The following is a 24977-nucleotide window of genomic DNA, read 5'->3' on the forward strand; positions in this document are numbered from 1 at the left end:
CTAGCTCTGTTTAGTCTGTACATTTTACATTACCTACATTTTGTAAGTTAAAAATGTTGTGTGCTAAAAATAGCGTGTCTAATGTTTATGAATTAAGAGGTTTGTACGTTCTTTAAAATAAAGATACTAACGATACATTTTTTTTTAATTTATATAATAATAACATAATCGTAAAAAGTTTGTACCTAGGTACCTATTAAGAAATTGCTAATAATTGCATTATTTCTCCAAATGATTATATATTTTAATTAATCGTCCAACTGTATCGTCTCTTCATCTCCGTGCCAGAGCACTGGTCTTGTAACATGGTCATGTTGAGGCAAAAAAATTACTAATATGTCTCTTTTTGTGTGATTAATCATTGAAGTTAATTTTGCTTTAAGTTGTTATGTATGTCACGAACTTTTTTTAAATAATAATTTAACAAATTCTGTACTTATATTATAAAACAGGTACCGTTATGAAATAGATAAATTGCGTTCTTGAATTTATGTGTGTGTGTGTGTGTGTGTGTGTGTGTGTGTGCGTGTGCGTGTGCGTGTGCGCGCGTATATGTGTATATATATCAATGATTTAATATTTTCGTTTGTACGTCTACCTACTTTAATTTCTGTCTGTAACCGTTCCTTTTTTGGGTGTGCTGGAAGAAATCTCTTACAGGGATAAGCACACCCATTATACGTGAGTCTCCAATCTCAATGACAAAATATTGTGTATAATCCTGTACGTATAAAAATTGTTAAATAAATAAATAAATACTGTTAACTAGTAAGATTTTTTTAAAAAACTATTTTTACTGATTGTCGTTATTAATAATTAAAATAATGAAATATAAAACTTAAAGCTAGAATAAATAAAAAATCTGTATTTAATATTATAAATATTAAATAGAGAGTTTTAAACAGGATCACATAATTTTTTTTACGAACTTTTTGAAATAAGATATTCAAAAAAATTTAATTCGAATAATTTTACTACTTTTGAATAAATTATCAAATTAATAAAACATTATTATACATTAAGTTCTAGCAACACTGTTATTATTTGTTGTCATTTGTAAGTGAAAAACCGAGTGAGATCATACGCGTAGTCCTATTTCGAAGAAAGTTGCTGGAATTTCTATTTTTAGTAGTGCTTGTTTGTTTTCCACACGACTTTCATCGTTCTTGAGTTTCGTAGCGATCGAAAAAGGTAAATGTAATGTTATAAATATTTATATTAACATATCTCCGAAAGATCGATCTTGAGTTGCGCCATTTGTTTGAGTATGGCCTCTAGTACTTTCCAGATACATTTCGAAAATGAGGGCTAAAACTAATAATTGTGTACTTTTATCGAATTCCACAAATTTTCCAAGTAAAATTAAGAACGTTTTAATTTTATTGTTTCAATATTTTTCCATGTATCGTCAATTTACACATTGTTTGTCGTATTGCATCACGAAATTTTGATTTTTACGTTTCATATCGGAATTTAATTTTATCACCTGTGGTTAAGTAAAACGAAATAAAAAAATCTTGCCACAAGTGTGAATTTTTTAAAGAGAAAGTGTGTTTTTTTTTAAAAGAAAGCCATAAATTTGAACTACTACTTTGTAGTGTGTAGCCATACATGATTTATGTAAAAAACAAAAAAAAAATAAGATATATAATAGTAATATTTTGCCACATACTGTCATGTAATTTAACATTAAATGATGCTTTAGAATAATTTTTGTTATTATTTATTAGTTCTAAAATCAGTATATCTGCTACATGGAGAAAGAGGCCTGTACCCAGCTATGGGATTTTACAGACTGAATTGTGATCAATCGAAATATTTCTCTGTTCAGACTACCTAACTGACCAATCTGAGGTAGGGTACAGCAGGAAATTTCCTGCTCTGCAAAATATGGAGCAGCACGACTGGGGTAGTTACAGAACCCCACAACTAAATAATACTGTTTTCAAGCAGTAGTGTTCCTGTTGGTAAGGAAGGTGACCAGAGCTGTGGGGAGGGGATTTGGGGATAGGGTCGGCAACTTGCTTGCGATGCTTCTGGTGTTGCAGGTATATTATAAATCACGGTAATCGCTTACTGGTAAATATTACTACTTTACTACTACTACCTGGTTGCTCGGGTAGTAATATTTATTTAAAAAAAAATACTGAAATCCTTGAAATGTGTTGATAATAATAAGACTGACAATGTTTGATATTCACTCGTGATAAATACAGGGCAGAATAGGGTAACACAATTGACTTTTTTCCATACATTGCCACAATTTGACTTAGTTGGATTAGTGTAATAGGTTTATTTATTTACTAGGCGGTCTGTTTACATTGACCTGCTTTTATGATTACTGCTCTGTTTCTCTGAGTTATAGATATGGGCATTTCTCTGTAAGCTCGTACAGCTCCCATACAAATGCTGTTCTGGCAATTTTTTTTGCTATTTGATAAAAAACCGTGTCACATTTCGAAGAAAATTAACTATTATTTTAGTTAGATAAGGAGGCCCACTGAATTTATACGTATTTTCCGAGAAATTAGCAATTTTCCAAAAAATCATGACAGGGGACTGTTTGAGGCATCAGGGGACTGTTTTGAACGTGACAAGGGGCTGTTAAGTGGGAGAGGATTGACGTACTTAAAAAAATCATTTACCATTAGTCAAATAATTATTGTTTGTATGACATATTTTCGCATCAATAATCAAAAAAGTTTTTTTTTATAATAAAATAATACAAAATATAACTTTCTTTAAACATTTATATCAAAAATTTAGCCCTAAGTACTAGAAACATTTTGTGCTCACTGAGATCAATATAAAGTCTTATTATTATAATAATATTTATTAAATGAAATACTTACTATTATTAATGTAATTATTTAAATTTAAACATTCATTCACTGAGATCAACAGAGTCTTAATAATATCAATCATTAAATGCTTTATGCAATATTCATTAAAATATTTACTATTATTAATATAATGATTAGAAAAGTCTTTTCTCTCAAATATGTGATATTTCAACTGAGACCTCCAATCAAATCCTAAGGATTTTTCGAAATCAAATATGGCACATAAAAAGTTTAATCAAAATTTTAAAAAGTTAGCGCTCGAAAACGTTTATTTGAATAGGAAACTGATAAAATATTCTATTTCCCTTGAAAATCAAGTTAGGATTATCATTGATTCTATAGATCTGCACTTTTTGGTTACAAATCTTGAGGAAAGTAACACGTAACTACGTACTTCATCGTCATTAATCTCATTAATTACGGCAGCATAACGATATTCTACATTTTACAAGGGCGTAATCTCCAGTATTGTTACATAAATTCCGAATCCTTTTATGACTATGAGGTATTTTACATCGTTTAGCTCATCATTTGTTAGTACATCTAAACCATTGAGATTAGATTTTTTCCAGGTCTAGACATCAACTTCATTTCTTTAGGTATCGAGTGACTGTACTTCTACACAAGCCAGTAACAACTTTCTTAAAAATTTGTCTCTCTTTTGTACGTTTCAATGTGGAATAATTTTCTTTCAACTGCTTACTAATGACGTCGCCAACAATGCTTTCTTGACTACTTCTTTTCTTTGATCACGCTCCTCTAAGAGAGCTTCTATCACGTATAGAAAAAAAATGAAAATAGTTATGGTTCTAAAAACAATGGGCTCGTAAAGTTTCGAGGCTAAAGTTTCATTAGAAGTGATTTTTTTTAAAATAATTAAATTACTTTTTGAAAAAAACGGTCGGGACAGCCGATTACAAGATTACAGAGAATCGCCCATATATGTTTGAAAGATTAATAATGAAATAGTTAAAGTATTTTTATTTTTTTTAAATAAAATCTAGAGCCTGTGATTGTTGCCAATCTATGAATATGTGCTTTGACATGTGTGTGTATGTGTGACATATATGAGTAAAATTTAATAAGTGTGTGAATATATGAATTTTGAGTGTGTAAGCTTATGTGTGTAATATAAATAAATAGCTCCAGCTTTAATAAAATTGGTTTCAGTCAATAAATAAGTATTTATATTGGTATAAATACTGATAAAGATTATTAACATCCGTTCATATTTTTTCAGCCTATCGCTCAATAACCTCGTAAGTGGCTTGAAGCTTTATCAAAACGGCTTCCGAAAAGATAAAAACATCTGATCAACCAAATTACAACACAATGTGTATGTATACAATTTTTTTTAATAATTTTATATTTTTCTCTTACAGTCTATATCTTTGGACAATGTGGCAGAACACAGGAGTGTATCCCGGAGGTTTATAAATTTGTTAAATATTGTATGTTGTGCACCTGTGCCATTGTCCAAACCATTGCTTTAATATTTAATTAAGAGTGTTTCAATATTATGTGAGCAGAGCTTAATGTTTTTAGATTTTTGCCAAATTAGAGAAAGTAATCTTTCTTTCGTGTCAAATAAATTGAATTTTCTTCAAATCTGCTTACATAATGATGCTTCAAACTATCTTGACGCGTCGTGCTGTGTCTCTAAACTTATATGTGATAGGTCAGAGCCCATATCCGTAGAAATACCGAAAAATCGATAGATTCGAGATCACTGCTCGTGTGCAAAAATCAGTTACATTTTTACAAGTACCCACACATACCTACGCGCCAAGATGAGAAGAACTATAATTATCGGCCCTGATATTTAGCGCTGGTTTTGATTATGAAGATATTTAATGAGTACTAAAAACTTTTCAATTTTCTTCAGTGTTATATTTGTTCAAAACTGTTTTCTATTGAGCGCCCCGTGCAATTCGCAAAGTGATCGTCACTCTGTCGCTCGATATCGGTGCCGATACCTAGTTATACATAAATTGTATGTGTGTTGCATACCATAATGTTTTCCCTATCTTTCAAATTCAATAGTATATTTGAACGTAATGCGACAAAACATATTGAACAGTTAAAGGTTATGTAACTAATGGGAAAGCTAGTTGCCTGTTATGCTTTTAAACCACAAAACTAAACATTTCATTTAATGAGCGCTGCTATATAAGTAACACATATATAACACAAGGTTATCATAGATTGTGTTACATTGCAAATAAAGTATTTTCAATTACATGTGAAATTATGAAATAAAATGATTCATTCTTAGCATTGTATTTTAAAACTACATAAACTTAGGACAAGTTACCTTATTATTACGTGTATACTATGTATTAATATTACATAGCACTGAGGTAGGACACAGTAGGGAATATCCCGCTTAAAATCTGGTGGAGACGGGAGGTACCTCGACCTTACAGAAGACCACAGCCAAATAATACTGCTTTCATAAGCATTATTGTGTTCCTGTGGTGAGTAAGGTTCACCAGAGCTCTTGGGGGGGGAGGGGTGGCGGTAGGGTTGACAACGCGCTTGCGATGCTTCTGATGTTGCAGTCGTCTCTAAGCCACGCTTACTATCAGGTAAGCCGTAGGCTTCTATGCCGACCTAGCTCTGTAAAAATAAAATTTAAAATTTGCACGACAGCTACACATTGACACTGCTTACTAGCATACTACATGTGTGTATAAATATACATTTTGTTTGTGTTGTGTCCTTGTATTGATTTTCGTGTGAATTGTTGTCTATAATAGCTTTCTTGCTAGTCATTTATCAATACGCTGAACAATGACAATTTTTATATATGTATGTAATAATCTTTTTCAATTTTTAATGATATTAATCGATTTGTACCGCTATATTTACCTTGGTATTTGATATAAAACATGCTTAACACCGTAAACGCCGCCTTATTTTTTTAGTTTTTCTGTTTAAACCATAGGGGACAACTTAGAAAATTACGTCAGATATTGTAAGGAAAAATAAGTAAATTCTTTAAAAATGGGTGTAGTAGTACAAAACTTATTAAAATTTTGTTAACTTACACTTAAGCTGGCTCCATGGACTATATAAGTGAGGCCCGACTGGTGTCTCCCATGGCATTCAACTTGTCAAATACGACGGATGTCCTTTTACTTCTGTCAACAATTCTTAAACACTACTGTGTCTGTACTGTCCGTACACTGGTCCGCGTGGTTTCAATCGAAAATGTCACTACCCCTTCGATTTTACTACTCGACTTTTTACAACTTCTCACAAATTACATATATGACATATAACGATATCCAACAGATAGTTTGTGTCTTTCTTTTTTATCGGTAAATTCTTTATTTGTCAGATGTTTCGAAGATGTGCGAGTGAAACGGGCGCTATGTGTGTTTTTACTTAACATTTTTATAAGATTTCTTCCATTTTATTTATTTCATTTTATTTATATTTAAGACCATAAATTTATTTGAAGCAAATAAACACCGGAACTTTTAACATTAGTATAAATGCATTATTTCATTTCATTAAAATACAGTAAATGTGATCAATCAACTTTTGGGGCGTCTCTTCCCGTGACATTGAATTTTGCAGAATTAAATGGAATTATGTTACATACTATACAGCTTAAATTACCCAAAATCGTAATGTCGTCAATTCTCTTATATTCAGTAAGCCTACTAGTTTTTCTACATGACAATAAGGATTAATTTGGCTTGACGTTTCAACAATTGAAATAATATAGTCAACCGATGTAATTCCATTAGACATATGCTAATATGGACTAGATTTAAAAAAACTCGGCACGAACATTAGAATCGTATAGTGGGTTCATTAAACGTTATTAATATTCAAGCTTAACTAGATTTCCCTGGTGGTTTTATTCGCATTGAGAATACTAGACGTACATTCCAAGGATGTTGTGGATATGAAATTTCGGATCTGGATAGTAGAATTATTGTTTCGTTTTCAGATAAGGTTTGATATTTTTTTTTTTTTTTTTCGTAATTTACAATCAGTCGCCAGACTATAAGTAAATTTGTTAAAAGGAGAATGGCGATTAGAGTGGCTGCAGGATTGGGCTGCAGCCCTCTTTTAGGTAGGGAGCACATGTGCTCTCTACAGTCTTTTTACAGACCTAGAGGTCGTCAGCTGGTACGCTAGTGGATTAGGATGTGCAGAAAGACGCTCCATGTAGTTTTTCCTGTAACGTTCAATTTCCGCCGTTACGGTGGGAATCCCAAGATAATCATGGATTTCAGAGTTTCGAGCAAACAAGTAACCAAAGCAAATTTCTGAATCGTTGGTTTGTTTCGTCTCTTTTGGCTTTAATGCGATCCTTCCAGGTTAGGCGTCTATCCAGAAAGAAACCCCTGCGCAAGGTTTGATATTTGAATTATAAATTTGTCACCTGATGGTAAGCGTTTACCGTAGCCTATAGACGCCAGCAACATTAGAAGCATCGCAACCGCTTTTCCGACCCTCCCCCGACCGATAATTAATTGGAACGTGTTCTGAAGAACTTAGACATAACTCTTCTGTCATCACAACCTTTGGAGGACTTTATCTACAAGACTTGAATGTCTGTTTTACGTCCAGTTTACGGATTCCACGCTCTTTTTTCCGGGTACGTTCATACTAAGACATTTTTTCGTCGAGTCTACACATTTTTTTTTCTCCTAAATATGCACGCACCCACAACTCCTCCATTGTAGCAGACAACTGTGGCAGTTACCATTTAATATATATATATATATATATATATATATATATATATATATATATATATATATATATGGCAATTGTTTAAACGCAAATTTTAAAAAAGCTATTTAAATAAAAGAATTTATAATATTTCGTAATTATTAAATTTCAACATGCGGTCTGTTTTATCGTATTGCCAATTAACAAACAATTTAAAATTAAATTACCACGATTATGTTTAAATTTCTTAAATGTATGTGATGATTTAAACTGAAACGATAGAATAATTATAGGAAAAGTTTCTGATACATTTTTCTTTTCATCACCACATCTAAAACGAGTCCTAAATGCATGTTACCTATACTTTCTACTGATAAAGTCTATCAATAAGTTTAAAATACGAAATAAACTATCAGTAACCAGTGAAACCAGACCAATATATTTTGTGAATTATGGAAAACAAATATATATATATATATATATATATATATATATATATATATATATATATATATATATTTTAAAAACACAACTTTCAAACCACATTGTTACACACAACGCCTTGTAAACCTAATACATTAAAAATACCGGTTTTAGATAAATGATAATCACAGAGATATAAAAAACTTGTTTTTACTTTGAATCTTTTTTTAACTTACAAATAAATTAATATTCATTAATTTTAGTATCTCACGAGTATTTAAATCTCTTGATTCGTAACCAGTTTTTTGTTAGATATTCAATTTCCTACTAATGTAAATGTGATAGTTTGTATGGGTTGATTACAATGGAATTCGATACGTAGATAGCTACCTAGCTTGATAACGGGAGAAAACGGAACAGTAATAATTGTGTTAGCTGTCAAATGTAATAAAACCGATTTCAATTGACATCGACAAGTAAAACAACGTAGGTAGTCGAAAAAAAAAAATTGGTTGTCTATAAAGTCGGTTTATAGACGATGATAGTATTACGTGATAACGTTATTACGTTAAAGAAATCATCATCATGATGACATTGGCGGAATTAACCGTGCTACTTTGGCACAACTGAAAGCCATTTAACTGCTAGCTCTGACGTCACGCGAGAACAGAGATAAATGTGTCAAAGCCAATGCATGGGCCGATCGTGTCTCTATCGCCTGTTCCACGCTCTCGGTTACACGCTCAGGCTCCGGCGGAATGTGACACTTTGTGCTTGCAGCCGGTGTTCATCGATTTATAAGTCGTTAGTCACGTCAACAATTTATTAAGCAATATTAAAAAGCATAATTAAAAATAACTGAGCTAGGGTTACAGCAGGAAATTTCCTGCCCAAAATATGGAGCAGCCCGACTGGGGTAGTACCTCGACCTTACAAAAGATATAATTGTGTTTGCAGGCAAACGAAGAAAAACTTCAATTATATCGACAAATAATACGCATTATCAAAGATTACTCCAAAAGTTGTTATAAGATCTCGATGAAATTTAAATATGACCTCATGATAAATATCGGCTTTGGATTAAATTAAAAATCATCAAAATCGGTACACTCAGTAAAAAGTTATGCGACTTTTTGAGAGTTTTCCTCGATTTCTCTGGGATCCCATCATCAGATCCTGGTTTCCTTATCATGGTACCAAACTAGGGATATCTCCTTTCCAACAAAAAAAAAGAATTATCGAAATAGACGAAGAAGAAAAAAGACGAAGTTATCCCCGAACATACACTATATATATATATATATATATATATATATATATATATATATATATATATACGTTCGAATTGAGTAACCTCCTCATTTTTTTTAAGTCGGTTAAAAAGCTAAATAACACAATTTTCAATCAGTATTGTTTTCCTGTTGGTGAGTAAGGTGACCAGAGCTCCAGGGGGGAACTGGAGATTGGGTCAGTAACGCGCTTATGATGCTTCTAGTGTTGCAGACGTCTATAAGCTACGGTAATCGCTTACCATCAGGTGAGTCGTACGCTTGTTTGCTGATCTAGTTACATTTAAAAAAAAAAAGATAACTGAAAAAGTCACTACATCATCCCCACAAACTTTCGCATATAAAATATTACTACAATTTCTACATAGTTATGTATATATGTAGTGTTTTCTTTCTGTTTATCTCAAATGTGTCACCCACCGGGAAAGTCCAATAAACGTTATGTGGGTGGTCTGACCATCGTTGGCACATTTATCGCGTGACGTCACTTCTTTGTTTTAATGTAAAATCAATACGCCTTGTATTTATCGAATGGTCGTAAATAAAATTATTTTACATACTTTTAGCGTAGGAATTGGATTATTGAAAAAAAAAATTGTTTTCAATGTCTAATAGTAATGTCCATTTTTTTATCCGACGCAAACAAAGGATGTTATATGTTTGACGCCAATGTCTGTATGAGGCATCGCATGTGTCTCGAAGTTATGGACAGATTCAATGCGGTTTTTATACGTGAAAGCGAGTTAGTTTCCTTGCGGTTACACTAAGTTAACGTTTGGGGTTGCACTTAGTTAACGTTTGGTCTAAATCGATCCAGCTGTTTGGTGAATGTCTCTTCCAAAAATGAGGAAAGGCATTTTCGGCATAGATGCAATAATTGCGTGGGACGTTTCCGACGCTGCCTGGCATTTTTTTCCATTACCGGTGGGTCCGTATTGAAATTACTGTAATTCTAATGTACTGCGTACATCCACATTAAAATATTAAAAAGAGTTATATTCGTCTTGGCATAGCGTCAAAGAAGCATATCGATTTTACTTGAACACGCTCTATTGAAGAAAGTTCCTCTATATTATATTAAAACTGTTTCGGTCAAATCGTGGAACAGATATTTTCATAAGGTAAGGTTATTTGTTAATCATTACAAAGTATACAATAAAATCGCTTCACGCTGTCTGTATGCTTAGATCTTTAAAACTACGCAACGGATTTTGATGCGGTTTTCTTTAGTAAATAGAGTGATTACAGAGGAAGGTTTATATGTAAGATACGTGCATAATATAGTAGAGGCACACTGATAGTTTTTGCACCTGTGGGAAGCCGGGGCGGGTCGCTGGTTTATTATATCGGTTGCGATCCCGTGGGAATGTCGAGATTAAAAGTAGCCTTTGTGTTATGATGGATCTTCAGCTATCGGCGTAACAGGTTTCATTTCACTCAGTTCTTTAGATTTGCCGTAAAATGTAACAAACACCCATCCATCCTGACAAACGTTCGCACTCATTATATTAGTAGATCTTTAGTAATTACAAAAGTAAAGTAAACAATACAATCAAAAATATTTTTTTAATACAGTTGCTCAAAAAGTGGCGTATTGCAGGGACGTATGGCGTTCGTGATGTGGGCTATTACATACTCGTGCTTTTTTTTTACCTTTCCCGAACTCGTGCGTTCTCTTTCCTAACTGTCAAAATAATGTCTATTAAAAAAAAAACCAACCATGAAGTTTTTACTAAAAAAAATCATAGAAGTTTTTATGATTCATGCAAATACGTATATTTCTAAAAAGAAGCTACTAATTTGTTTCAATATCAGATTTAATGATTTGATTGAATGAGTTTGGTTAGGTTTCATTTCATTTCATTTCATTAAATTTCATTTTCATTTCATATCAATAAAAAACTTCTACTGAAGACTTGGCTGTATGGGCATAGTTCCCTTTGCCTACCAGGATGGGTGAAGAAAAAAAAAACTCTGCTTATATTCTACGGTTGGCGCCATTTTTCAGAAATTTTCTTTCCGAGTTTAGTTGTTTGTTGCACAAAATGAGTACTTTCGACCTATTGTGTTTTTATTATATTATTAAATTGCTTCATTTTTTCGCAACTGTATTAAAAATAGTCGTTCAGTACACGCGTGGAACCGTCATTGCAACTTGTTCCGACTGTCAATAATAAAATATACTATCTACTGTACACCAAAATGTACATACAACAGAATTACAAATAATATGTATACAATTCAATCAAATCTCTTAAAGAGCGATCTCTTTCAAGTAACATTAAGGCAAAGGACATGAAGAATATAAATACAAAATATAATCATTTTTTATAATAAACTCAATGAATTGTTACGGATATAAAAATTTTGTCAATAACCTCTTTAAATATAAAATTAAACTATACTCGCGAATTCACCTACACGCCTCCGTGTATTCTTTTAAATGAACTAGCTGACCTTGCAAACATTATTTTGTCATATATGTCATTAACCTCCTTAATCCCGCCCCTTATAATTTTGAGTATAAAAAATAGATGTTGGCCGATTCTCAGACCTACCCCGATATGCACACAAAATTTTATAAAAATCGGTATAGCCGTTTCTGGGAAATATTTTAACTAACATTGTGACACGAGAATTTTATATGTAAAATAAGATAAGATTTAATATAGCTATCTTTCTTTCGTCTATTCGTATTTCACGTTCATTTTCAAAGATAGAGAATGAATCATCGAAATGTATACGTGTAATATCTGAACGACTGTAATATTATTGTAAATTCAACGTTTTATATAAAAGAAAATTTAAAAAAAAAAAAAACGTTTTATTCACGAGCAAAGAAGCAGTAGATTCTTTTTTTTTATTTATTTTTTTTTTTATTATACAAAGATAGGCTTGCGTTTGACCAGTATTTTACCAGATGATTAGTGAAAATGGGGTCTAAGATGGAGCACGCTTCCCTATTATAATAGCCTATTCACTCGCGACTTAAAGATAGAGGTTATAGTTTTCCGAAAACACAGAAGCTGGTAGAAAGTTCCATTCTTCGGCCGTACGGATCAAGAATGTACTAGCGAATCGCTTAGTGCGTATAGGGTATTGGCCGGGTTAGCTAATTAGGTATACATACATGCTTCGCTTATGGTATCATACTGAAATGAGAATATACGTGTACTATTGATGCAAATAGCTGGGGTTAATTGGTGATTATGAGTATAAATTATTAACGTTATGTCATGAAAAGATCGCTCGTTTTGAAATGACTAATTCTCCTTTACGTAACACTAGCTTGGCTGTGACTTCGTTCGTGTGACATATTGTAAATATCTACGGTTCATAACACAAGTAATACAACGTAGGTAGACGAATAAATGGTCCAGTAAACACGCGTTATCAAATATTACTCAAAAATTATCAATTAGATCTGGCTGAAATTTAAATGAGATTAAGCGACAAGCACCAGCTATCAATTAAACTGATAATCATCGAAATCGGTCTAGCCAATAAAAAGTTATGTGGTGTATAACAACGACGGTCGACGAATGGTCAAGTAAATACGTATTATTAGAGATTACTCCAAAAGTACTTGTCAGAATCTCGATTAAATTTAAATGGGACCACATGACACGCACCAACTTTAGATTAAAGAAAAATCATCGAAATCGTTCCACCCAATCAAAAGACCTGAGTTAACAAAGTGATTATATAAAAACCCTGAGTAGGTATATAAAGAATAATAAAATGAAAAAAATACAGTACAATTGAGAACCTCCTCCTTTTTTTGAAGTCGGTTATAAATACTTTATAAAATTACACGTAATTCATGAGCATATGGGGAAAAAAAATGAAATCTACATTTTCATCGTGCTAGTATAAAAATATCTACATAAATATAACATTTTCTAGGTAAATTATATTAACAATGTAATCTCGAGGGACAAACACACTTCCTAAAGCAATTTATATATCATTTGTGATTTAGCGGATTTGTGTTAGACCATTTATGTTACACGACTGCGACAAGTACATACATACATTACATACTTAATATATTATGTTCATAAATGTTGCTGGATAATATTTCCTCCATTGTCATGATCTAATCTGATTAATATAACATTGTGGGACGTCATGTTAGTAATATTATATACACACACTAATATACAAAAATAGTGAGTTTGTTTCTTATATTTAATAAGAATATTTGTAGCCACGAAACGAATTAAAATATTGTATAGTCTTTGTCGATGACATTTATGTGTAAATATTATTTTACAAGTGCGATAGAAAATAAAAAGGACAATTTTAATTCAAAAAATCACTTGATTTTTGTAAAGCGAGAGTAGAGTGTTTATGAGACGTGCAAAAATATAAAACTATAGTATTAATTTAGAAGTGAAATAAGTACGAATATACAGTACAAGTGTACAACTCAGTAGTAGCGATAATTACGAGAAAGTTCTGAAAATCAATTCAACAGCACAAACTGTCATAAACTTCTAGAAATGTGTGAGAAACTTCATGAAAGTAACACATGAAGTAACACAAAACAGCATAACATCTATATTGCTACCATCAAAATTTAAATGACTAAAAAAACTATTAACTTTTACTCCGAACTAACAACGTAACTTAATCACATTACATGTTTTACATAAGATCACATTAACACGTACATACGAATTAGCACCTTGATGTAATGCAATTTGGATCTAATTACTAATAGCCTTCCTTTATTTCATCGAACTCGGTCAGTTGAAACTTAACGTGCCTTTTCTTAGTACGCATGTCTTGTTTAGCATCAGAAATGACAGACGATAACAATCCTTATTCCTAGAACAAGTGGGCTTATAATAACACGTCTATCAAGATTCATATTTGAGAATTATAATCATTGTGCGAAGGATTTGCAGTGTACTCCTTGTGTTTGTGAAGAATAGACACTAATATATCGATGTAAACAAAGATGAGGAAAGAATAAGATTTGTTTATGTTTGTTATGAGATTTGTTTTTAATTACCGTCGGAGTGTGACTTTGTTTTATAGTGATCGATTTACGAAATATTATTTAGTGTTCAGTGATTTTGTATTAGTACATCATGTCACAAAACAATGGTAAATATTCTATTTACAAATTAAAATAATGAACTATATCTAATTGTAAAAGAAAATTCAAATTTAATTTCATTAATTGTCAATTAACAAAAATTAAATTACTCAAAAATGCTCTACAACGTTATGCTAATATGCAAATAAATATAAAATTAACTGTTTAATTCATAAAATCTTAAACTCTTCAATGCGGTATTTGCTTTAAAATTTAATATTCGTAGTGTTACTTATAACAATACATTACTAAGCTAATATACTGCCGTTATTAACTAAAAACATCGCATATGACCTCTAACAGTGTTTTTTAATAGACTTCATAAAAAAAAGAGATAGGTCTCAATTTCATTGTATTTTTTTTTAATGAGTGTTACCTCAGAACTTTATAGACTGGGTAAACTTATTTTGATGATTTTTATTTAATTGAAAAGGTGGTGCGTGTCATGAGGTCCCATTTAATTCTAATCGAGATCTGACAAGTACTTTCGTGTTGTCTTTAATAGAATAAATATTAATATTTAAATCTTAATAATAATAATTAAATCGGTTTTAGAATTACACAAAACAAAATATATAAAAGTAATTCTATATAGTTTCATATAATTATACCATGACTGATATTGCATGAAAATGTAATTATGTATTATTTTCTCGCTGTCATTATCTATGTGTACATATAGCTAGAAACAAAACTAGAGGTACGTTATACCTTGAAATAATTCACTTTGTTGAAATGAAGGTAGAATTTTAATAATTGAGTGATTGATTGAATGATTAATTGATAGTTTTAATGAATAACGATAGAACACTCAATAATATTACTTTTGCACAAAAAATACACGCTTATGACACTTTATTAACACGTACTATGTACTAAAGTATGAATATAACGTATGGTGCACTGTATTTATCACACTAATTTATTAGTAGTTCCTTATAAAAACCGCATATAGTATACTATAGCAGACACATACTGGCGCGCAAATATTTTTTACGATCCATATAGCTGAACTATTTTACGATATTATTTTATTTATTTATTTAAAACAAAAAAAATTTTTTTACTGGATTCCTTAATATTACTTATCAACAGTAACTTTTCCTGATCCTTTTAATAAATTATCTTATTCGTATTATCGTTATTTAAGGAAAGCTATTTTTGTAATGTAAGAATAACATGATTTTACAAACAAAAAAAAAAATACTTTTTCGACAAAAAATTCGATTCTGTTGACTAAATAAATTAAAAAGAATGTACAGTTGATATTTTTAAAATTTTAGCAACAGAATTTTATACAAATATTATTACACATTATTCATTACGTTAATAACAAAATATGTAAGAATATAAGAATTTTAAATAATAATTTTTATTGTTTTTCTCTGCGCAGAACTTTAAATGTTATCACATGGTAATTTATTATATATCATGGTAATTCAAATTCTAACAAGGTAAATATGTACTGCTTATTATAAAGCGAATTACAATAAATTTAAACAAAAACAATAAACGTGGGCGTTTATGCTTGTGTATTGTGTGTTTTTCCGGACCCCCGACACAGGAGATAATGCTACGAAGCGTTTATCTATCTATGAAAATAAAAAAAATGAGAGTGTCTGTTTGTAATATTAAAAAAACCGCTTTTTACTGAATGCATGTGGATGTATACACAGTACATATATCGAAATAACATTTTTTACAATTTTTGTCTGTCTGTCTGGCTGTTTGTTCCGGCTAATCCCTGAAACTACTGGACCAATTTTTACTAGCTGATAGCTGATGTAATAAGGAGTAACTTATACTTTTATTTTAGAAATATATACTTATATATTTTATAACTACGAACTAAACTTTTTTTTAGAAATATATACTTATATATTTTATAACTACGAACTGAACTTTTTTTTAGAAATATATACTTATATATTTTATAACTACGAACTGAACTTTTTTTTAGAAATATATACTTATATATTTTATAACTACGAACTGAACTTTTTTTTAGAAATATATACTTATATATTTTATAACTACGAACTGAACTTTTTTTTAGAAATATATACTTATATATTTTATAACTACGAACTGAACTTTTTTTTAGAAATATATACTTATATATTTTATAACTACGAACTGAACTTTTTTGTTAAAATTCACGCGGACGAAGTCACGGGCACAGTTAGTCTATTATAAATTGTACATTGATGGTGATTATAAGTTATATTACTATTTATTATTTATGCTGATATGCAGATCAGTATCGATCGATGATTAACGACAGTTAAAAAAACATATTATCTTATTGGTAAAAAATATTTTTATATGTACTTTCTCGATTATTGTCGAGAATAATATTTAAAAAAAAAAACTGGTCATGTCAATATGAATAGAATACAATTTGATAGTAGAGTCCACAATTAATACTCTTCATTTTCTTTTAATTTTCTACTTAAAATTGTACAGGAAAAAATTTAATTTTTAATAAGTCTGTCAGCTATATCGATTTAAAATAAATAATAAGGGGTGTTTTTTTTAGAGTTACATAAGTTTAAATCATAATAAAACAGAAATGTATTTTTAATCTCATCGAAATGGGCTTTATTGGATAGAAAATTTTATGACATTAATTTTTTACGATGATTTCGGCTAGGTGGTCGCCACGACTAGCGCGGTTCAAAAGTTGTGAAAAAATTTTAAATCTCTAAAAAACACCCATTAGTTATCACTGTCTTACTCTTCATTATACCACAACCATGACCCATTGTTAGAACTAACAAATATACAATTTATTCCAGATCAGCAAGGAGGATATCCGCAGGGCGGCTATCCACCCCCACAAGGAGGCTATCCCCAAGGTGGCTATCCCCAAGGTGGTTATCCACCCCCTCAAGGCGGTTATCCCCAGGCAGGTTATCCTCCTCCACCTCAACCGGGTTTTCAACCGGCTGGATATGGTGAAGTAAGTTTAATAGTTTCTTTACCTTATTTATTAGATTTATGTTATGCTCGGCTACTGCTGCCAAAGGGCCCATACATAAATTACGTCATACATTAGGGGGGGTAGGAGGTCCACGATGTGTGACAATGTGTGACAGGGGGTGAGTCATCTAAAAAAAAATTGACATCTTATTTCAAAACAAAAGATCTAGTTTGTTTAGTTATTGATTAATTGTTAGTTAAATGGAAATAAAAATAATATCGAAACTGATGTTTTAATTATATGGTAGGGTGTCTCATAAATGTGACCATCTGACTAGGACGTGGGAGGGGCCAAAAATCGTGTGATGTAGTTTATGGATTGTCCCTAAGAGTGATATATATTATATAGCCAAATTTGTAAAAATATCTGATAATTTGTAATATAAAAAAATATTCGGTTGTTCCAGACATATCAAAAATTCTTAGTTATTTCAAATAATAAATAATCTTGAGAAATCAACTGTGTTCATAATAATAATAATAGCCTTATTTAACAATCTTACATAATATTTTTATAGTTTAATCAATACGTAGGTTAAGATTGTATTGACTTCTAGCATAGGCCTTATTTTGTGCTGTTTTTATATTGTCATGTAAAAATAGAATCTCGTAGGCTTCGTTTTACGTCAATCGATAATGTCATTGGTCTCGCTTCGTCAAAATATCTCGTTTTGAGATAGATAGAGATTGTATGGAGGAAGTGAGTGTTTTTTTTTTAATTAGTAATTCATTTGCGTCGTTTTTTTTTTTGTAAATATTTACAAGGTCGGGAATTGTGCAAAAATGACTGTAATATTGAGTTTAAACAAAGACTTTATGACTTATAAACAGCTTACGTTGAATAATAATCGTGTTTGCTGGCAAATGAAAAGAACCTTCAATTACATCGACAAGTAATACAATGTAGGTATAGATATAAAGATATACCAAAAGTTGTAATCAAATCTCGATGAAATTTAAATGTGATCACATGATAAACATCGGCTTTCGATTAAATTAAAAATCATCAAAATCGGTACACCCAGTAAAAAATTATGCGGATTTTAGAGGGTTTCCCTCCTATTTCTCTGGGATCTCATCATATATCGTCGTTACTCACTTCTATCATATATATATATAATAGAAGTATATATATATATATATATATATATCTAAGCTCGTAGCTAAGTAGCGCGTTTATTTAAACGAAGGTCCTCATCATATAACACTTACAGGACCTCCCCCCCCATTTGAAGGAACGTAGTTAGGAACCTAATAGGTAATGGATATAAAAAAAATGGTCTATAAAACATCACACTGAGGAACAAATATGTCATACAACATATAACTACTTAAACACCTTCCGGGTGGCAACGTGTGGGTCGTAATGCAACTATAACACTAAAGAATACTATAATTATTATGCATTGTGACCTTGACGTGTTATTGTTTCAACAAAAAGAATCTTACTAAATTATCGTTGTATAGTCTGAGCAGTTTTTACGTTTTTACTATTGTTAGAGGAGTAACTAGCATGATATGAATATTCAACGTAGCATTTCTTAGTATTTATCAAATTCTCGATGTTACTACAGGCTATATAATATCATTGTAGGCTTAATTGCAACATATTAAATCTAGCAACTCTGCTGATCTACACTACAACGTATAGTTTGTTCATGTCACGATCACGATTATAATCCGACAGCTATTATTATAGAATCAGAACTATTAAAGCATTTTAGTTAATAAAATTCTACATAATTATGTTTGTACTCAAACAAAAAGAACCAACTAAAATGAGAACATCATCGAGACAGTCGAAGTCAATTAAATACACAGGGATAACTCAAAAAGTATTCTGTCAGATCTCGGTGAAATTTAAACGGGGCCATTTAACATGCGAGTGCTTTTGGATAAAAAAGACATTTAAGCACGCAGTAAAAAATTCTGAGGTTACACACATAAAAAAGTATAGTCAAATTGAGATCCTCTTTTTTTGAAGTCGCTTACAAATAGATAGGTATTAAAAAGAACCGTAATTTTAATTGTATTAATAAGCTTAAATTAAATCTCTACTGTAAGGCGGAGTATACAAGGGTTAAAGCCTAAAGGTTTTCTAAGCAAGTCAGACCGAGGGATGTTTTTCACGTTTGAAACAAACTGCTACTGTATCCTTCATATTTATATACAACATTTGTCTTACGAAGTTTAATTACATATTAAACATACTTAAAATAAGTAAGCAACCTTAACCTTATTTCGATAATATTTTTATTAAAGAAAATTTGTAATCTGTTACAGCCTGCCGGTTACGCAGGCCCAGGTGGCAGTTTTGGTGAAGATACCGATGTCAAAGGCTTTGATTTCACCGAGCAGAGCATCCGGAAATCCTTTATTCGAAAGGTAAGGTAGTTTAGAAGAAATCTATGTCAATCTACCCCCATGAAAATTGTCTTAGAAAGTAACTGCAATAAGTAAGAGTTTTAAAACATGAAATATATTCATGACAAAATATTAATCTGTAAATTTATTTTGACGTCATTTAGAAATGCTAATTTTTAGAAAATTTTAGCATGAGCTTTAGTAGTACATACCTAAATTTAGCAATGTTTCATTTAGGTGTACGGGATCTTGATGTGTCAACTGCTCGTGTCATTGGCCTTTATAACACTCTTTGTCTACCACACGCCAACTAAAATATGGGTGCAAAGAAATACCTATATGTTGTGAGTATTCTTATGTATATTATTATTATTAAGAATGTAATACCAATTCCCTTGCTTTTAGCTAAGAGACTGTAAAGTATAAAAATCGAATCTGAGAAAATTTAAATTGAGGTTTCGGATTTGTTTGAACTAAGTAAATTTTATTATAGTAATAAGTAATATAGTTTTAAATGGTATATTTTACAATTGTAATCAGAATAATAGGAAATGTAATGGCGTCAAAACGTTCCAAAAACAAGACAAGAAGGAACTAACTTTTAGCTAAGCCTTACAGTCTAGTCGTTTATCTACAAAATTATGGTTTAATTTCAATAAAATAGACTTAGTATATAGATATTAAGTGTTACATTGATCTAGCAAGAAAGGGGGATGATTTTTGAACACCAGAGTCTCCCAGGGTGCCGTTTATTTATATATCATTGCCGAATCATTGTCTGTTACTATTTCTCAGAGCAATCACCATATTACCCTCGTAACCATAAAGTCAATGTTAGCATTTATACTAACATTGAATTTAAATGTTCATAATGTTTCCCCAAAAGAATTCATACAATTATTCCACGGGAGTTTTAAAACTGTATGTCTAAATAGCTTGCAACTTAGTAACATCATTTATTATTTTCAGCTGGATTGCATTCGTCATTGTACTGGTTTGCATCATAGTAATGTCCTGTTGCGGAAACGTCAGACGCCAGGCACCACTGAACTTCATATTCCTCGGAATATTTACTGTCGCTGAGAGTTTCCTGCTCGGCGTTACAAGCAGCATGTATGACAGCAGTGCGGTAAGAACTAGTCTTAACCTATAATTTTATTAAAAATATGCACTTATACAGTTCTCACAATAAAAACATCATCTGATATAATTAACTTTAGCTTCATTACGTAGAGTAAGTGAGAAAGTACTGAACCTACACAAACAACACCCTTTTCTCTGCATCCGTATTTCCCACTTACTCCTTTTTACCTCTTCAATCATCAACCTGTTTACAGCTACTTTGATACTGCAAGTTTAGTCCTATTACCAAAAACAAAAATCTGTCGCCATAGTAGATATCAATAAGAAACAAAATGTGAATAACTTAATTTGACCGTATGAGGCTAACATCCAGCTCTCTGTCCGCAGGTGATGATGGCAGTGGGGGTGACGGCGGCGGTGTGCCTGGCGCTGACGCTGTTCGCGTTCCAGACGCGCTGGGACTTCACCGTCATGGGCGGCGTGCTGCTGTGCGCCACCGTCGTGCTGCTGCTGTTCGGTGAGTGGCGCGGCACGGCCAGGGACCTGGGCAGGGTGCAGTAGGCAATAGCTGCTCGGGGTGTGGAGCAGCCGAGTGGACCTCGACCTTACGGGAGATCACAGCTAAACAATACTGCTTTCCAGCAGTCCCGTGTTCCTGTTGGTGAGTTAGGTGGCCAGAGCTTATGGGGGAGTCGAGGCAAGGTTCGGCAACGCGCTTGCAATGTTTCTGGTCTGGCAAACGCCTGTAAACTATGGTAACCCCTAACCATCAGGGTGGACGTACGCTTTTCCGAGCCGGTAGTATATAAAAAATAGAGCAAGTGACGACAGCGGTCTGCCTATCGCTGACGTTACATGTAGATATAATCAAAAGCTTTAGATTTTACACTAAAAAATTACATTGTAATTTTATCTATTTCGCAGGTATTGTTGCCATATTTGTCCCCGGTAAGACAGTGACGCTGGTGTACGCTTCGCTCGGCGCTCTTCTCTTCTCGTTCTACCTCATTTACGACACTCAGCTGATGATGGGCGGTAAGCACAAGTACACCCTTTCACCTGAGGAATACGTCTTCGCTGCTCTCAACCTGTACCTGGACATAATCAACCTCTTCATCTACATCTTGACCATCATCGGAGCCGTTAGAGACTAAAGTGTCTCTCAACATCGCCTTTTTTTTGTTTGTTTTCAACTGTTAAGCGACTGCCAGACTTGATGATATTAATTGAATGTTTGTTGATGATTTGCACGTCAGTCATTAGAATACAAAAGAACTGGATAGGTTTAGGTTATGTCGATATGCGACTATGTTTTATAAATTATTTTGATCAATTTTGGTTTTTTTTTTCAAGAAGTAATAGTAGAGATATGAGAATAGTAAATTTTGTATAAAGTTATAAAAAAAGGTTATTGAAATGACCTCTTTGTCGTGATATAAATCTTCAGAATTTAACATTATTTTTTTTCTCGATATATATACTTTATTTTTATTAATTAAAGTTAGTTTTCAGTTAGTGATTTGTTTAATAATAAAATAACATTCCGTATCTTATTATTTAATGAAAATAACTGATAGATTTAAAACGTCAAGTCTGAACGCCGCTTAGTGCCACAGACAATAAAGTCAATTTTAAAAAGTTTTTGCTTTTGGTATTTGGTATTATTTTAAAAGATAACTCGAAACATTTAAGACCTTATCACGGCATCAGCAAGCCATATCACGGCTTTGCTTTAAGAGAAATTATATTGAAAATGTGTTGTTTGCTGATTAGTGTTAAAAATCGTAGATGTAAACGTGATTTTCTTCAAATAAATGTGAATCTATATTTAATCTTATGAAACTTTTCGAATGTTTGAAACGTAAGCGCTTTGAATAAACTTTAATCTACTGATATTATACTTAAATAGTGGAAACAAAAATATTAGATTTTTTAATTGAATAATTGTATAATCCGACCAAAATGATTAGTAAAAACAATGCTTTAAACGCCTTTTGTCCTTAAGCCCAATTATTTTGGAGGTATTATACGAATTGTGTGATTATTTTGTCAACAACTTATTCAGATCTTGGTAATATCCTTGATATCTACATCCTATTCTTTCATAGTGTTGTCTCTTTCACACCTTTCGATGCAATCGTATGTTTCATGTAAATGTGTTATTTCTTAGGTGTTAGAGTAGCATTTATGTAAACGTCGGGTTTTATTATATGCTTGTAAAATATATAAGCTTCATTATATAATGAAACAATCTATTGCATACTTAAATCGTTTGTTCCCAGTTCTCTCACTAGATGGAGCTTATAATATCGTATAGTAAAATTGAAATGTAATATTTGCAAATTTATTTTTAACACTGTATAAATATTTTCATTGTTTTCAAGTCTTAGTAAGAGTTCAAATATTGATTAAAGTAACACAAAGCTGTGTAAATAAGCATAATTCGACTGCTAACTTTTGTTTTGTTTATTTATAAAAGCAATAAAATTTATATTATTAATATGCGTATTCTACAGTCCATAATTGATAAAATTTAAAAGATCGTTAGTTACTTTTAATAGTTAGCAGTTTATAATTATGATTCCCATTTATTTTGTGTAAGATATTTAATATTGTGGTAGATATTTGTTACGTTCAAATATGATTTTTAATAAAATTGTCGTAACATTAACTGTTTTTTTATTTATTATCCTTTCGTCACTTCAGCCTATCGCAGTCCACTGCTGGACATAGGCCTCCAGAAGTTCGCGCCAGACATTATGGCGCCAACTCATGTGTTTTGCCCATAGTCACCAAGCTAGGTAGGCGGGTTGGTGACCGCAGTACTGGCTTTGTCGCACCGAAGACGCTGCTGCCCGTCTTCGATTATATCCCTTTAATAAATGCGTCACAGTTAACGGCTATCGGTATACTCGACTTGTTATATAAGAACATATAACAAGTGTCGAGGGTATAGAAACAGACTAGACCATCACGAACATTTGTATAACCAATCAAGGCTACAAGGGCAACAGTTAGTTCCTCGTAACCTTGATCTGATGGGGATCTTATGTAGTTATGGCTAACGCCGCCTATGTATCGGACTTCGGACTTCCCGATTTTTTCCAGAGTCAGCAGGCTTAGCATCGACAATATTAAAGGGGAGAGCTAAATAGTCCAGATAATTGAATATTATATAAGCGTTACATTAGGGGACGTCCATTAATTACGTGAGCTCAGAATGGGGGGGGTCCAATGAAATCTCACCAAATCTCGTTTAAACCGAGGGGGGAATAAACGAAAATCTCACATCAATTTCATGAAATCTAAAACATTACAAATATTAATAAAAAAAATATTTTGAATCTTCATTTTGCCCGCTAAAATAAATCTCATGGCTATTAAAACCGTTTAGTTTTTGTTTTGAAATTTATTTAATTTAAATAAATTAACTTTTATATACCTGAACAGTTTGTTATTGTCCGTTAATCCCTATTATAGTATATTCAACGTCAATCGGAAGTAAGAGGGGGACTCTAGGCATATCTTACCTAAGGGGGGGAGGAGTCCAAACTGATCGAAAAATAGCTCACGTAATTAATGGATGTCCCGTTAAAGAAAAACTCGCGTCTTTTCGTAAAACACTGAAGTTAATAAAGTTCTGGAAAATAAATATATTACAACACAGATAGATTAGAAAAATTTAAAAATCGCAGAAAATACTGGTATGACCTATACAAATATTTTACTTAAGTGATAATTGAACCCGCAACCGCTAGCGCAACCAGCTAGTGTCGTAAATGCTGCGTATTCGTTAAGTGCATGCTGAACTTAAAAACAAAAATTTGGTTCAGCAGCACAAAAAAGTTAAACGGAACATAAATTATGAACATGTTTAATATTATTCAAAAATAAACCAAAATTTGTTGAATATTCTAGAATTTATATATCTATCTATTTATAATAGTCTGGAATTTACACCAAAGTTCGATGGACATTTTTATCGACGTTTCTTCGTACAAACATCACCTACTTTTATATTTAAACACATTATCAGTAACAAGGCATACTATCAGTGATTGTGATAAAAGTGGCGCAAGCGAACAGCTCCAATATGGCGCAGGTGAGCGATATTATTTTTAATATGACTAACTAATTAAATATAAGTGCATGTCCGTTGTTCAGATTGTATAAAATCTGTAATATAACAAA

General features: G+C 31.9%; 1 protein-coding gene across 1 annotated transcript; it reads left to right on the forward strand.

Annotated features, from left to right (window-relative positions):
• Positions 1-1048: 1048 nt before the first annotated feature.
• LOC123659926 (protein lifeguard 1-like) lies at positions 1049-23457 on the forward strand. Its single transcript, XM_045595090.1, has 8 exons — positions 1049-1191; positions 4226-4272; positions 17156-17319; positions 19623-19724; positions 19941-20047; positions 20673-20832; positions 21174-21303; positions 21711-23457. Exons 2-8 carry the CDS (start codon positions 4242-4244, stop codon positions 21938-21940), a joined length of 924 nt encoding a protein of 307 aa, XP_045451046.1. The 5' UTR covers positions 1049-1191; positions 4226-4241; the 3' UTR covers positions 21941-23457.
• Positions 23458-24977: the final 1520 nt, after the last annotated feature.

Source organism: Melitaea cinxia, chromosome 14, assembly GCF_905220565.1.
Source record: "Melitaea cinxia chromosome 14, ilMelCinx1.1, whole genome shotgun sequence".
NCBI classification, from domain to species: domain Eukaryota; kingdom Metazoa; phylum Arthropoda; class Insecta; order Lepidoptera; family Nymphalidae; genus Melitaea; species Melitaea cinxia.